Source organism: Scyliorhinus torazame, chromosome 22 (genome assembly GCF_047496885.1).
Source record: "Scyliorhinus torazame isolate Kashiwa2021f chromosome 22, sScyTor2.1, whole genome shotgun sequence".
In the NCBI taxonomy this organism is placed as follows: domain Eukaryota; kingdom Metazoa; phylum Chordata; class Chondrichthyes; order Carcharhiniformes; family Scyliorhinidae; genus Scyliorhinus; species Scyliorhinus torazame.
Genome location: NC_092728.1, coordinates 19,915,849 through 19,931,391, shown reverse-complemented (window position 1 = coordinate 19,931,391; position 15,543 = coordinate 19,915,849). Strand labels below are relative to the sequence as shown.

Below are 15,543 nucleotides of genomic sequence, written 5' to 3'. Positions count from 1 at the left end.
GAGGGAGCGCAGCACTGTCGGAGGGTCAGTGCTGAGGTTGCATCACACTGTCAGAGGGTCAGTGCTGAGGGAGCGCCGCACTGTCGGAGGGTCAGTGCTGAGGGAGCGCCGCACTGTCGGAGGGTCAGTGCTGAGGGAGCGCCACACTGTCGGAGGGTCAGTGCTGAGGGAGCGCCGCACTGTCGGACGGTCAGTGCTGGTGGAGAGCGCCGCACTGTCGGACGGTCAGTGCTGAGGGAGCGCCGCACTATCTGAGGGTCAGTGCTGAGGGAGCGCTGCACTGTCGGAGGGTCAGTGCTGAGGGAGCGCCGCACTGTCGGAGGGTCAGTGCTGAGGGAGCGCCGCACTGTCGGAAGGTCAGTGCTGAGGGAGCGCCGCACTGTCGGAGGGTCAGTGCTGAGGGAGCACCGCACTATCTGAGGGTCAGTGCTGAGGGAGCGCCGCACTGTCGGAGGGTCAGTGCTGAGGGAGCGCCGCACGGTCAGAGGGTCAGTGCTGAGGGAGCGCTGCACTGTCTGAGGGTCAGTGCTGAGGGAGCGCCGCACTATCTGAGGGTCAGTGCTGAGGGAGCGCCGCACTGTCGGAGGGTCAGTGCTGAGGGAGCGCCGCACGGTCAGAGGGTCAGTGCTGAGGGAGTGCCGCACTGTCGTAGAGTCAGTGCTGAGGGAGCGCCGCACTGTCGGAGGGTCAGTGCTGAGGGGTGGGTGCACTGTCAGAGGGTCAGTGCTGAGGGAGCGCCGCACTGTTGGTGGGTCAGTGCTGAGGGAGCGCCGCACTGTCGGAGGGTCAGTACTGAGAGAGCACCGCACTGTCGGAGGGTCAGTGCTGAGGGAGCGCCGCACTGTCGGAGGGTCAGTGCTGAGGGAGCGCCGCACTGTCGGAGGGTCAGTGCTGAGGGAGCGCCGCACTGTCGGACGGTCAGTGCTGAGAGAGCGCTGCACTGTCGGAGGGTCAGCGCTGAAGGAGCGCCGCACTGTCGGAGGGTCAGTGCTGTGGTTGCACCACACAGTCAGAGGGTCAGTGCTGAGGGAGCGCCGCACTGACGGAGGGTCAGTGCTGAGGGAGCGCCGCACTATCTGAGGGTCAGTGCTGAGGGAGCGCTGCACTGTAGGAGGGTCAGTGCTGAGGGAGCGCCGCACTGTCGGAGGGTCAGTGCTGAGGGAGCGCCGCACTGTCGGAGGGTCAGTGCTGAGGGAGCGCCGCACTGTCGGACGGTCAGTGCTGAGGGAGCGCCGCACTGTCGGAGGGTCAGTGCTGAGGGAGCGCCGCACTATCTGAGGGTCAGTGCTGAGGGAGCGCTGCACTGTCGGAGGGTCAGTGCTGAGGGAGCGCCGCACTGTCGGAGGGTCAGTGCTGAGGTTGCATCACACTGTCAGAGGGTCAGTGCTGAGGGAGCGCCGCACTGTCGGAGGGTCAGTGCTGAGGGAGCGCCGCACTGTCGGAGGGTCAGTGCTGAGGGAGCGCCGCACTGTCGGAGGGTCAGTGCTGAGGGAGCGCCGCACTGTCGGACGGTCAGTGCTGGTGGAGAGCGCCGCACTGTCGGACGGTCAGTGCTGAGGGAGCGCCGCACTATCTGAGGGTCAGTGCTGAGGGAGCGCTGCACTATCTGAGGGTCAGTGCTGAGGGAGCGCTGCACTGTCGGAGGGTCAGTGCTGAGGGAGCGCCGCACTGTCGGAAGGTCAGTGCTGAGGGAGCGCCGCACTGTCGGACGGTCAGTGCTGAGGGAGCACCGCAGTGCCGGAGGGTCAGTGCTGAGAGAGCACCGCACTGTCGGAAGGTCAGTGCTGAGGGAGCGCCGCACTGTCGGAGGGTCAGTGCTGAGGGAGCGCCGCACTGTCGGAGGGTCAGTGCTGAGGGAGCGCCGCACTGTCGGACGGTCAATGCTGAGGGAGCGCCGCACTGTCGGACGGTCAGTGCTGAGGGAGCGCCGCACTGTCGGAGGGTCAGTGCTGAGGGAACGCCGCACTGTCGGAGGGTCAGTGCTGAGGGAGCGCCGCACTGTCGGAGTGTCAGTGCTGAGGGAGCGCCGCACTGTCGGAGGGTCAGTGCTGAGAGAGCGCTGCACTGTCGGAGGGTCAACACTGAGGGAGCGCCGCACTGTCGGAGTGTCAGTGCTGAGGGAGCACCGCAGTGTCGGAGGGTCAGTGCTGAGAGAGCGCCACACTGTCAGAAGGTCAGTGCTCAGGGAGCGCCGCACTGTCGGAGGGTCAGTGCTGAGGTTGCGCCACACTGTCAGAGGTTCAGTGCTGAGGGAGCGCCGCACTGACGGAGGGTGAGTGCTGAGGGAACGCAGCACTATCTGAGGGTCAGTGCTGAGGGAGCGCTGCACTGTAGGAGGGTCAGTGTTGAGGGAGCGCCGCACTGTCGGAGGGTCAGTGCTGAGGGAGCGCCGCACTGTCGGAGGGTCAGTGCTGAGGGAGCGCCGCACTGTCGGACGGTCAGTGCTGAGGGAGCGCCGCACTGTCGGAGGGTCAGTGCTGAGGGAGCGCCGCACTATCTGAGGGTCAGTGCTGAGGGAGCGCTGCACTGTCGGAGGGTCAGTGCTGAGGGAGCGCCGTACTGTCGGAGGGTCAGTGCTGAGGGAGCGCCGCACTATCGGACGGTCAGTGCTGAGGGAGCGCTGCACTGTCGGAGGGTCAGTGCTGAGGGAGCGCCGCACTGTCGGAGGGTCAGTGCTGAGGGTGCGCCGCACTGTCGGAGGGTCAGTACTGAGAGAGCGCTGCACTTTTGGATGGTCAGTGCTGAGGGATCGCCGCACAGTCGGAGGGTCTGTGCTGAGGGAGCGCCGCACTGTCGGAGGGTCAGTGCTGAGGGAGCGCCGCACTGTCGGACGGTCAGTGCTGAGGGAGCGCCGCACTGACGGAGGGTCAGTGCTGAGGGAGCGCCGCACTGTCGGACGGTCAGTGCTGAGAGAGCGCTGCACTGTCGGAGGGTCAGCGCTGAGGGAGCGCCGCACTGTCGGAGTGTCAGTGCTGAGGGAGCACCGCACTGTCGGAGAGTCAATGCTGAGGTTGCACCCCACTGTCGGAGGGTCAGTGCTGAGGGAGCGCCGCACTGTCGGAGGGTCAGTGCTGAGGGAGCGCCGCACTATCTGAGGGTCAGTGCTGAGGGAGCGCTGCACTGTCGGATGGTCAGTGCTGAGGCAGCGCCGCACTGTCGGAGGGTCAGTGCTGAGGGAGCGCCGCACTGTCGGAGGGTCAGTGCTGAGGGAGCGCCGCACTAGTGGACGGTCAGTGCTGAGGGAGCACCGCAGTGCCGGAGGGTCAGTGCTGAGAGTGCACCGCACTGTCGGTGGGTCAGTGCTGAGGGAGCGCCGCACTGTCGGTGGGTCAGTGCTGAGGGAGCGCTGCACTGTCGGAGGGTCAGTGCTGAGGGAGCGCCGCACTGTCGGAGGGTCAGTGCTGAGGGAGAGCCGCACTGTCGGAGGGTCAGTGCTGAGGGAGCGCCGCACTGTCGGACGGTCAGTGCTGAGGGAGCACCGCAGTGCCGGAGGGTCAGTGCTGAGAGAGCGCCGCACTGTCGGAGGGTCAGTGCTGAGGGAGCGCCGCACTGTCGGAGGGTCAGTGCTGAGGGAGCGCCGCACTGTCGGACGGTCAGTGCTGAGGGAGCGCCGCACTGTTGGAGGGTCAGTGCTGAGGGAGCGCCGCACTGTCGGAGGGTCAGTGCTGAGGGAGCGCCGCACTGTCGGAGGGTCAGTGCTGAGGGAGCGCCGCACTGTCGGAGGGTCAGTGCTGAGGGAGTGCCACACTGTCGGAGGGTCAGTGCTGAGAGAGCGCTGCACTGTCGGAGGGTCAGCGCTGAGGGAGCACCGCAGTGTCGGAGGGTCAGTGCTGAGAGAGCGCCACACTGTCAGAAGGTCAGTGCTGAGGGAGCGCCGCACTGTCGGAGGGTCAGTGCTGAGGGAGCGCCGCACTGTCGGAGGGTCAGTGCTGAGGGAGCGCTGCACTGTCGGAAAGTCAGTGCTGAGGGAGCGCCGCACTGTCGGAAAGTCAGTGCTGAGGGAGCGCCGCACTATCTGAGGGTCAGTGCTGAGGGAGCGCCGCACTGTCGGAGGGTCAGTGCTGAGGGAGCGCCGCACTGTCGGAGGGTCAGTGCTGAGGGTGCGCCGCACTGTCGGAGGGTCAGTGCTGAGGGAGCGCCGCACTGTCGGAGGGTCAGTGCTAAGGGAGCGCCGCACTGTCGGACGGTCAGTGCTGAGGGAGCACCGCAGTGCCGGAGGGTCAGTGCTGAGAGAGCACCGCACTGTCGGAGGGTCAGTGCTGAGGGAGCGCCGCACTGTGGGAGGGTCAGTGCTGAGGGAGCGCCGCACTGTCGGACGGTCAGTGCTGAGGGAGCGCCGCACTGTCGGACGGTCAGTGCTGAGGGAGCGCCGCACTGTCGGACGGTCAGTGCTGAGGGAGCGCCGCACTGTCGGCGGGTCAGTGCTGAGGGAACACCGCACTGTCGGAAGGTCAGTGCTGAGGGAGCGCCACACTGTCGGAGGGTCAGTGCTGAGGGAGCGCCGCACTGTCGGAGGGTCAGTGCTGAAGGAGCGCCGCACTGTCGGAGTGTCAGTGCTGAGGGAGCACCGCAGTGTCGGAGGGTCAGTGCTGAGAGAGCGCCACACTGTCAGAAGGTAAGTGCTGAGGGAGCGCCGCACTGTCGGAGGGTCAGTGCTGAGGTTGCACCACACTGTCAGAGGGTCAGTGCTGAGGGAGCGCCGCACTGACGGAGGGTCAGTGCTGAGGGAGCGCCGCACTATCTGAGGGTCAGTGCTGAGGGAGCGCTGCACTGTAGGAGGGTCAGTGTTGAGGGAGCGCCGCACTGTCGGAGGGTCAGTGCTGAGGGAGCGCCGCACTGTCGGAGGTTCAGTGCTGAGGGAGCGCCGCACTGTCGGACAGTCAGTGCTGAGGGAGCGCCGCACTGTCGGAGGGTCAGTGCTGAGGGAGCGCCGCACTATCTGTTGGTCAGTGCTGAGGGAGAGCTGCACTGTCGGAGGGTCAGTGCTGAGGGAGCGCCGCACTGTCGGAGGGTCAGTGTTGAGGGAGCGCCGCACTATCGGAGGGTCAGTGCTGAGGGAGCGCCGCACTATCTGAGGGTCAGTGCTGAGGGAGCGCTGCACTGTAGGAGGGTCAGTGTTGAGGGAGCGCCGCACTGTCGGAGGGTCAGTGCTGAGGGAGCGCCGCACTGTCGGACAGTCAGTGCTGAGGGAGCGCCGCACTGTCGGAGGGTCAGTGCTGAGGGAGCGCCGCACTGTCGGAGGGTCAGTGCTGAGGGAGCGCTGCACTGTCGGAGGGTCAGTGCTGAGGGAGCGCCGCACTGTCGGAGGGTCAGTGTTGAGGGAGCGCCGCACTATCGGAGGGTCAGTGCTGAGGGAGCGCCGCACTGTCGGACGGTCAGTGCTGAGGGAGCACCGCAGTGCCGGAGGGTCAGTGCTGAGGGAGCGCCGCACTGTAGGAGGGTCAGTGCTGAGGGAGCGCCGCACTGTAGGAGGGTCAGTGCTGAGGGAGCGCCGCACTGTCGGAGGGTCAGTGCTGAGGGAGCGCCGCACTGTCGGAGGGTCAGTGCTGAGGGAGCGCCGCACTGTCGGAGGGTCAGTGCTGACGGAGCGCCGCACTGTCGGAAGGTCACTGCTGAGGGAGCGCCGCACTGTCGGAGGGTCACTGCTGAGGGAGCGCCGCACTGTCGGAGGGTCAGTGCTGAGAGAGCGCCGCACTGTCGGAGGGTCAGCGCTGAGGGAGCGCCGCACTGTCGGAGTGTCAGTGCTGAGGGAGCACCGCAGTGTCGGAGGGTCAGTGCTGAGAGAGCGCCACACTGTCAGAAGGTCAGTGCTGAGGGAGCGCCGCACTGTCGGAGGGTCAGTGCTGAGGTTGCGCCGCACTGTCGGAGGCTCAGTGCTGAGGGAGCGCCGCACTGTCGGAGGGTCAGTGCTGAGGGAGCGCCGCACTGTCGGAGGGTCAGTGCTGAGGGTGCGCCGCACTGTCGGAGGGTCAGTGCTGAGGGAGCGCCGCACTGTCGGAGGGTCAGTGCTGAGGGAGCGCCGCACTGTTGGAGGGTCAGTGCTGAGGGAGCGCCGCACTGTCGGAGGGTCAGTGCTGAGGGAGCGCCGCACTGTCGGAGGGTCAGTGCTGAGGGAGCGCCGCACTATCTGTTGGTCAGTGCTGAGGGAGCGCTGCACTGTCGGAGGGTCAGTGCTGAGGGAGCGCCGCACTGTCGGAGGGTCAGTGCTGAGGGAGCGCCGCACTGTCGGAGGGTCAGTGCTGAGGGAGCGCCGCACTATCGGAGGGTCAGTGCTGAGGGAGCGCCGCACTGTCGGAGGGTCAGTGCTGAGGGAGCGCCGCACTGTCGGAGGGTCAGTGCTGAGGGAGCGCCGCACTGTCGGACGGTCAGTGCTGAGGGAGCGCCGCACTGTCGGGTCAGTGCTGAGGGAGCGCCGCACTGTCAGAGGGTCAGTGCTGAGGGAGCGCCGCACTGTCAGAGGGTCAGTGCTGAGGGAGCGCCGCACTGTCGGAGGGTCACTGCTGAGGGAGCGCCGCACTGTCGGAGGGTCAGTGCTGAGAGAGCGCCGCACTGTCGGAGGGTCAGCGCTGAGGGAGCGCCGCACTGTCGGAGTGTCAGTGCTGAGGGAGCACCGCAGTTTCGGAGGGTCAGTGCTGAGAGAGCGCCACACTGTTGGAGGTTCAGTGCTGAGGGAGCGCCGCACTGTCGGAGGGTCAGTGCTGAGGGAGCGCCGCACTGTCGGAGGGTCAGTGCTGAGGGATCACTGCAGTTTCGGAGGGTCAGTGCTGAGAGAGCGCCACACTGTCAGAAGGTCAGTGCTGAGGGAGCGCCGCACTGTCGGAGGGTCAGTGCTGAGGTTGCACCACACTGTCAGAGGGTCAGTGCTGAGGGAGCGCCGCACTGTCGGAGGGTCAGTGCTGAGGGTGCGCCGCACTGTCGGAGGGTCAGTACTGAGAGAGCGCTGCACTTTTGGATGGTCAGTGCTGAGGGATCGCCGCACAGTCGGAGGGTCTGTGCTGAGGGAGCGCCGCACTGTCGGAGGGTCAGTGCTGAGGGAGCGCCGCACTGTCGGACGGTCAGTGCTGAGGGAGCGCCGCACTGACGGAGGGTCAGTGCTGAGGGAGCGCCGCACTGTCGGACGGTCAGTGCTGAGAGAGCGCTGCACTGTCGGAGGGTCAGCGCTGAGGGAGCGCCGCACTGTCGGAGTGTCAGTGCTGAGGGAGCACCGCACTGTCGGAGAGTCAATGCTGAGGTTGCACCCCACTGTCGGAGGGTCAGTGCTGAGGGAGCGCCGCACTGTCGGAGGGTCAGTGCTGAGGGAGCGCCGCACTATCTGAGGGTCAGTGCTGAGGGAGCGCTGCACTGTCGGATGGTCAGTGCTGAGGCAGCGCCGCACTGTCGGAGGGTCAGTGCTGAGGGAGCGCCGCACTGTCGGAGGGTCAGTGCTGAGGGAGCGCCGCACTAGTGGACGGTCAGTGCTGAGGGAGCACCGCAGTGCCGGAGGGTCAGTGCTGAGAGTGCACCGCACTGTCGGTGGGTCAGTGCTGAGGGAGCGCCGCACTGTCGGTGGGTCAGTGCTGAGGGAGCGCTGCACTGTCGGAGGGTCAGTGCTGAGGGAGCGCCGCACTGTCGGAGGGTCAGTGCTGAGGGAGAGCCGCACTGTCGGAGGGTCAGTGCTGAGGGAGCGCCGCACTGTCGGACGGTCAGTGCTGAGGGAGCACCGCAGTGCCGGAGGGTCAGTGCTGAGAGAGCGCCGCACTGTCGGAGGGTCAGTGCTGAGGGAGCGCCGCACTGTCGGAGGGTCAGTGCTGAGGGAGCGCCGCACTGTCGGACGGTCAGTGCTGAGGGAGCGCCGCACTGTTGGAGGGTCAGTGCTGAGGGAGCGCCGCACTGTCGGAGGGTCAGTGCTGAGGGAGCGCCGCACTGTCGGAGGGTCAGTGCTGAGGGAGCGCCGCACTGTCGGAGGGTCAGTGCTGAGGGAGTGCCACACTGTCGGAGGGTCAGTGCTGAGAGAGCGCTGCACTGTCGGAGGGTCAGCGCTGAGGGAGCACCGCAGTGTCGGAGGGTCAGTGCTGAGAGAGCGCCACACTGTCAGAAGGTCAGTGCTGAGGGAGCGCCGCACTGTCGGAGGGTCAGTGCTGAGGGAGCGCCGCACTGTCGGAGGGTCAGTGCTGAGGGAGCGCTGCACTGTCGGAAAGTCAGTGCTGAGGGAGCGCCGCACTGTCGGAAAGTCAGTGCTGAGGGAGCGCCGCACTATCTGAGGGTCAGTGCTGAGGGAGCGCCGCACTGTCGGAGGGTCAGTGCTGAGGGAGCGCCGCACTGTCGGAGGGTCAGTGCTGAGGGTGCGCCGCACTGTCGGAGGGTCAGTGCTGAGGGAGCGCCGCACTGTCGGAGGGTCAGTGCTAAGGGAGCGCCGCACTGTCGGACGGTCAGTGCTGAGGGAGCACCGCAGTGCCGGAGGGTCAGTGCTGAGAGAGCACCGCACTGTCGGAGGGTCAGTGCTGAGGGAGCGCCGCACTGTGGGAGGGTCAGTGCTGAGGGAGCGCCGCACTGTCGGACGGTCAGTGCTGAGGGAGCGCCGCACTGTCGGACGGTCAGTGCTGAGGGAGCGCCGCACTGTCGGACGGTCAGTGCTGAGGGAGCGCCGCACTGTCGGCGGGTCAGTGCTGAGGGAACACCGCACTGTCGGAAGGTCAGTGCTGAGGGAGCGCCACACTGTCGGAGGGTCAGTGCTGAGGGAGCGCCGCACTGTCGGAGGGTCAGTGCTGAAGGAGCGCCGCACTGTCGGAGTGTCAGTGCTGAGGGAGCACCGCAGTGTCGGAGGGTCAGTGCTGAGAGAGCGCCACACTGTCAGAAGGTAAGTGCTGAGGGAGCGCCGCACTGTCGGAGGGTCAGTGCTGAGGTTGCACCACACTGTCAGAGGGTCAGTGCTGAGGGAGCGCCGCACTGACGGAGGGTCAGTGCTGAGGGAGCGCCGCACTATCTGAGGGTCAGTGCTGAGGGAGCGCTGCACTGTAGGAGGGTCAGTGTTGAGGGAGCGCCGCACTGTCGGAGGGTCAGTGCTGAGGGAGCGCCGCACTGTCGGAGGTTCAGTGCTGAGGGAGCGCCGCACTGTCGGACAGTCAGTGCTGAGGGAGCGCCGCACTGTCGGAGGGTCAGTGCTGAGGGAGCGCCGCACTATCTGTTGGTCAGTGCTGAGGGAGAGCTGCACTGTCGGAGGGTCAGTGCTGAGGGAGCGCCGCACTGTCGGAGGGTCAGTGTTGAGGGAGCGCCGCACTATCGGAGGGTCAGTGCTGAGGGAGCGCCGCACTATCTGAGGGTCAGTGCTGAGGGAGCGCTGCACTGTAGGAGGGTCAGTGTTGAGGGAGCGCCGCACTGTCGGAGGGTCAGTGCTGAGGGAGCGCCGCACTGTCGGACAGTCAGTGCTGAGGGAGCGCCGCACTGTCGGAGGGTCAGTGCTGAGGGAGCGCCGCACTGTCGGAGGGTCAGTGCTGAGGGAGCGCTGCACTGTCGGAGGGTCAGTGCTGAGGGAGCGCCGCACTGTCGGAGGGTCAGTGTTGAGGGAGCGCCGCACTATCGGAGGGTCAGTGCTGAGGGAGCGCCGCACTGTCGGACGGTCAGTGCTGAGGGAGCACCGCAGTGCCGGAGGGTCAGTGCTGAGGGAGCGCCGCACTGTAGGAGGGTCAGTGCTGAGGGAGCGCCGCACTGTAGGAGGGTCAGTGCTGAGGGAGCGCCGCACTGTCGGAGGGTCAGTGCTGAGGGAGCGCCGCACTGTCGGAGGGTCAGTGCTGAGGGAGCGCCGCACTGTCGGAGGGTCAGTGCTGACGGAGCGCCGCACTGTCGGAAGGTCACTGCTGAGGGAGCGCCGCACTGTCGGAGGGTCACTGCTGAGGGAGCGCCGCACTGTCGGAGGGTCAGTGCTGAGAGAGCGCCGCACTGTCGGAGGGTCAGCGCTGAGGGAGCGCCGCACTGTCGGAGTGTCAGTGCTGAGGGAGCACCGCAGTGTCGGAGGGTCAGTGCTGAGAGAGCGCCACACTGTCAGAAGGTCAGTGCTGAGGGAGCGCCGCACTGTCGGAGGGTCAGTGCTGAGGTTGCGCCGCACTGTCGGAGGCTCAGTGCTGAGGGAGCGCCGCACTGTCGGAGGGTCAGTGCTGAGGGAGCGCCGCACTGTCGGAGGGTCAGTGCTGAGGGTGCGCCGCACTGTCGGAGGGTCAGTGCTGAGGGAGCGCCGCACTGTCGGAGGGTCAGTGCTGAGGGAGCGCCGCACTGTTGGAGGGTCAGTGCTGAGGGAGCGCCGCACTGTCGGAGGGTCAGTGCTGAGGGAGCGCCGCACTGTCGGAGGGTCAGTGCTGAGGGAGCGCCGCACTATCTGTTGGTCAGTGCTGAGGGAGCGCTGCACTGTCGGAGGGTCAGTGCTGAGGGAGCGCCGCACTGTCGGAGGGTCAGTGCTGAGGGAGCGCCGCACTGTCGGAGGGTCAGTGCTGAGGGAGCGCCGCACTATCGGAGGGTCAGTGCTGAGGGAGCGCCGCACTGTCGGAGGGTCAGTGCTGAGGGAGCGCCGCACTGTCGGAGGGTCAGTGCTGAGGGAGCGCCGCACTGTCGGACGGTCAGTGCTGAGGGAGCGCCGCACTGTCGGGTCAGTGCTGAGGGAGCGCCGCACTGTCAGAGGGTCAGTGCTGAGGGAGCGCCGCACTGTCAGAGGGTCAGTGCTGAGGGAGCGCCGCACTGTCGGAGGGTCACTGCTGAGGGAGCGCCGCACTGTCGGAGGGTCAGTGCTGAGAGAGCGCCGCACTGTCGGAGGGTCAGCGCTGAGGGAGCGCCGCACTGTCGGAGTGTCAGTGCTGAGGGAGCACCGCAGTTTCGGAGGGTCAGTGCTGAGAGAGCGCCACACTGTTGGAGGTTCAGTGCTGAGGGAGCGCCGCACTGTCGGAGGGTCAGTGCTGAGGGAGCGCCGCACTGTCGGAGGGTCAGTGCTGAGGGATCACTGCAGTTTCGGAGGGTCAGTGCTGAGAGAGCGCCACACTGTCAGAAGGTCAGTGCTGAGGGAGCGCCGCACTGTCGGAGGGTCAGTGCTGAGGTTGCACCACACTGTCAGAGGGTCAGTGCTGAGGGAGCGCCGCACTGTCGGAGGGTCAGTGCTGAGAGAGCGCCGCACTGTCGGAGGGTCAGTGCTGAGGTTGCACCACACTGTCAGAGGGTCAGTGCTGAGGGAGCGCCGCACTGTCGGAGGGTCAGTGCTGAGGGAGCGCCGCAGTTTCGGAGGGTCAGTGCTGAGGGAGCGCCGCACTGTCGGAGTGTCAGTGCTGAGGGATCACTGCAGTTTCGGAGGGTCAGTGCTGAGGGAGCACCGCAGTTTCGGAGGGTCAGTGCTGAGAGAGCGCCACACTGTCAGAGGGTCAGTGCTGAGGGAGTACTGCACTGTCGGAGTGTCAGTGCTGAGGGAGCGCCGCACTGTCGGAGTGTCAGTGCTGAGGGAGCACCGCAGTTTCGGAGGGTCAGTGCTGAGAGAGCGCCACACTGTTGGAGGGTCAGTGCTGAGGGAGCGCCGCACTGTCGGAGGGTCAGTGCTGAGGGAGCGCCGCACTGTCGGAGTGTCAGTGCTGAGGGAGCACCGCAGTTTCGGAGGGTCAGTGCTGAGGGAGCACCGCAGTTTCGGAGGGTCAGTGCTGAGAGAGCGCCGCACTGTCGGAGGGTCAGTGCTGAGGTTGCACCACACTGTCAGAGGGTCAGTGCTGAGGGAGCGCCGCACTGTCGGAGGGTCAGTGCTGAGGTTGCACCACACTGTCGGAGGGTCAGTGCTGAGGGAGCGCTGCACTGTCGGAGGGTCAGTGCTGAGGGAGCGCCACACTGTCGGAGGGTCAGTGCTGAGGGAGCGCCGCACTGTGGGAGGGTCAGTGCTGAGGTTGCACCACACTGTCGGAGGGTCAGTGCTGAGGGAGCGGCGCACTGTCGGAGGGTCAGTGCTGAGGGAGTGGCGCACTGTCGGAGGGTCAGTGCTGAGGGAGCGCCGCACTGTCGGAGGGTCAGTGCTGAGGGAGCGCCGCACTGTCGGAGAGTCAGTGCTGAGGGAGTGCCGCACTGTCGGAGGGTCAGTGCTGAGGGAGTGCCGCTCTGTCGGAGGGTCAGTGCTGAGGGAGCGCCGCACTGTCGGAGGGTCAGTGCTGAGGGAGTGCCGCACTGTCGGAGGGTCAGTGCTGAGGGAGCGCCGCACTGTCGGAGGGTCAGTGCTGAGGGAGTGCCGCACTGTCGGAGGGTCAGTGCTGAGGGAGCGCCGCACTGTCGGAGGGTCAGTGCTGAGGGAGCGCCGCACTGTCGGAGGGTCAGTGCTGAGGGAGCGCCGCACTGTCGGAGGGTCAGTGCTGAGGGAGCGCCGCACTGTCGGAGGGTCAGTGCTGAGGCAGTGCCGCACTGTCGGAGGGTCAGTGCTGAGGGAGCGCCGCACTGTCGGAGGGTCAGTGCTGAGGGAGCGCCGCACTGTCGGAGGGTCAGTGCTGAGGGAGCGCCGCACTGTCGGAAGGTCAGTGCTGAGGGAGCGCCGCACTGTCGGAGGGTCAGTGCTGAGGGAGTGCCGCACTGTCGGAGGGTCAGTGCTGAGGGAGCGCCGCACTGTCGGAGGGTCAGTGCTGAGGGAGCGCCGTACTGTCGGAGGGTCAGTGCTGAGGGAGTGCCGCACTGTCGGAGGGTCAGTGCTGAGGGAGCGCCGCACTGTCGGAGGGTCAGTGCTGAGGCAGTGCCGCACTGTCGGAGGGTCAGTGCTGAGGGAGCGCCGCACTGTCGGAGGGTCAGTGCTGAGGGAGCGCCGCACTGTCGGAGGGTCAGTGCTGAGGGAGCGCCGCACTGTCGGAGGGTCAGTGCTGAGGGAGCGCCGCACTGTCGGAGGGTCAGTGCTGAGGGAGCGCCGCACTGTCGGAGGGTCAGTGCTGAGGGAGTGCCGCACTGTCGGAGGGTCAGTGCTGGGGGAGTGCCGCACTGTCGGAGGGTCAGTGCTGGGGGAGTGCCGCACTGTCGGAGGGTCAGTGCTGAGGGAGTGCCGCACTGTCGGAGGGTCAGTGCTGAGGGTGTGCCGCACTGTCGCAGGGTCAGTGCTGAGGGAGTGCCGCACTGTCGGAGGGTCAGTGCTGAGGGAGCGCCGCACTGTCGGAAGGTCAGTGCTGAGGGAGCGTCGCACTGTGGGAGGGTCAGTGCTGAGGGAGTCCTGCACTGCCGGAGGGTCAGTGCTGAGGGAGTGCCGCACTGTGGGAGGGTCAGTGCTGAGGGAGTGTCGCACTGTCGGACGGTCAGTGCTGGGGGACGAGACGTTTAACTGAAGAGTCTCAGGTTTGCCCTGAAAAATCCAAGGGCTGTCTTGCAATAAAATCAGGCAGCGTGACATTCGGGGGGTGGGATGGGAAAGCTCGTCAAACCCCCCACCCCAGTTTCCTGATTTATATTTATCCCTCAAGGAAAACAAAATCCTGTAAATTTCACTCATTGCCCTAAGTGGAATCTTGCTGTGCTCCAGTCACCAATGGCAACCAGTGCCCTTTGCAGCTAAGAAGGTTACGTCCTTTTGCAGGATTGGGGTAGCAAAATGGATGGAAGGAGAGTGGAGATGGTGGACACCATTCGGCCCATCGGCCGCCATGCTAGCTTTGGGGAAAGTTACCAACCTGTTGTCCAGGACACACCAGCCGCAGTGAGGGTCTCCGGAGCTCAGGCACTTGGGGCAAGTCCCGTACTGTTGGCAACTCTCCACCAGGACGCGCCCCACCTAGAGAGAGAGGGAGAGAGGGGGATAGAGTCAGAAAAAGACTGGAAAACGTCACCTCCACCTGATGGTTGTCAAAATCCATTGAGTACTCGAGGAGAGAACGGGAACAGGAGGAGGCCCATTCAGCCCCTCTCGAGCCTGTTACACAGGAACAGGAGGAGGCCCATTCAGCCCCTCTCGAGCCTGTTACAGAGGAACAGGAGGCGGCCCATTCAGCCCCTCTCGAGCCTGTTATACAGGAACAGGAGGAGGCCCATTCAGCCCCTCTCGAGCCTATTACAGAGGAACAGGAGGCGGCCCATTCAGCCCCTCTCGAGCCTGTTACAGAGGAACAGGAGGAGGTCCCATTCAGCCCCTCTCGAGCCTGTTACACAGGAACAGGAGGAGGCCATTCAGCTCCTAGCAGTCCTTCCAGAGGGCCTCCCCCCGGGCCCTGGTCTCGGTAGAAGAGGGGTGAGCGACGATGCAGGGTAGACCTCAAATGGCAGGATTGATGCCCCTCCACAAGGAGGAGTCCTAAAGGAAATACAGGGGGTTGGGGTTGAGGGGGAGGGCATGGGGTGACGACTGTCCAAAAATCCAAGAAATAGTGATGATGTCATGACTGCCCACCGCTCTCTGGTCGAAACGGGCCGTTGTTGGGATCTGCAGGTCGGACTGGATCGACCTCTCGAGGCTGTTACACAGGGACAGGAGGAGGCCCATTCAGCTCCTCCCGAGCCTGTTACACAGGAACAGGAGGAGGACCATTCAGCCCCTCTCGAGCCTGTTACACAGGGACAGTAGGAGGCCCATTCAGCTCCTCCCAAGCCTGTTACTCAGGAACAGGAGGAGGCCCATTCAGCCCCTCTCGAGCCTGTTACACAGGAACAGGAGGAGGACCATTCAGCCCGTCTCGAGCCTGTTACACAGGAACAGGAGGCGGCCCATTCAGCCCCTCTCGAGCATGTTACACAGGAACAGGAGGAGGACCATTCAGCCCGTCTCGAGCCTGTTACACAGGAACAGGAGGAGGCCCATTCAGCCCCTCTCGAGCCTGTTATACAGGAACAGGAGGAGGCCCATTCAGCCCCTCTCGAGCCTGTTACACAGGAACAGGAGGAGGACCATTCAGCCCGTCTCGAGCCTGTTACACAGGAACAGGAGGAGGCCCATTCAGCCCCTCTCGAGCCTGTTACACAGGAACAGGAGGAGGCCCATTCAGCTCCTCCCGAGCCTGTTACTCAGGAACAGGAGGAGGACCATTCAGCCCCTCTCGAGCCTGTTACACAGGGACAGGAGGAGGCCCATTCAGCTCCTCTCGAGCCTGTTACTCAGGAACAGGAGGAGGACCATTCAGCCCCTCTCGAGCCTGTTACACAGGGACAGGAGGAGGCCCATTCAGCTCCTCCCGAGCCTGTTACACAGGAACAGGAGGAGGCCCATTCAGCCCCTCTCGAGCCTGTTATACAGGAACAGGAGGAGGCCCATTCAGCCCCTCTCGAGCCTATTACTGAGGAACAGGAGGCGGCCCATTCAGCCCCTCTCGAGCCTGTTACAGAGGAACAGGAGGAGGTCCCATTCAGCCCCTCTCGAGCCTGTTACACAGGAACAGGAGGAGGCCATTCAGCTCCTAGCAGTCCTTCCAGAGGGCCTCCCCCCGGGCCCTGGTCTCGGTAGAAGAGGGGTGAGCGACGATGCAGGGTAGACCTCAAATGGCAGGATTGATGCCCCTCCACAAGGAGGAGTCCTAAAGGAAATACAGGGGGTTGGGGTTGAGGGGGAGGGCATGGGGTGACGACTGTCCAAAAATCCAAGAAATAGTGATGATGTCA

At 65.4% G+C, this 15,543-nt stretch overlaps 1 protein-coding gene across 1 annotated transcript in view; it reads right to left on the bottom strand.

Annotated features, from left to right (window-relative positions):
* The window catches only part of plxna3 (plexin A3), a 297,717-nt gene that overhangs the window by 214,736 nt on the left and 67,438 nt on the right, over nucleotides 1-15,543 (bottom strand). The window contains exon 5 of the mRNA XM_072487943.1: nucleotides 13,629-13,729. Within this exon, the coding sequence (XP_072344044.1) occupies nucleotides 13,629-13,729 (101 nt within the window). The remainder of the gene's footprint in view (nucleotides 1-13,628; nucleotides 13,730-15,543) is intronic.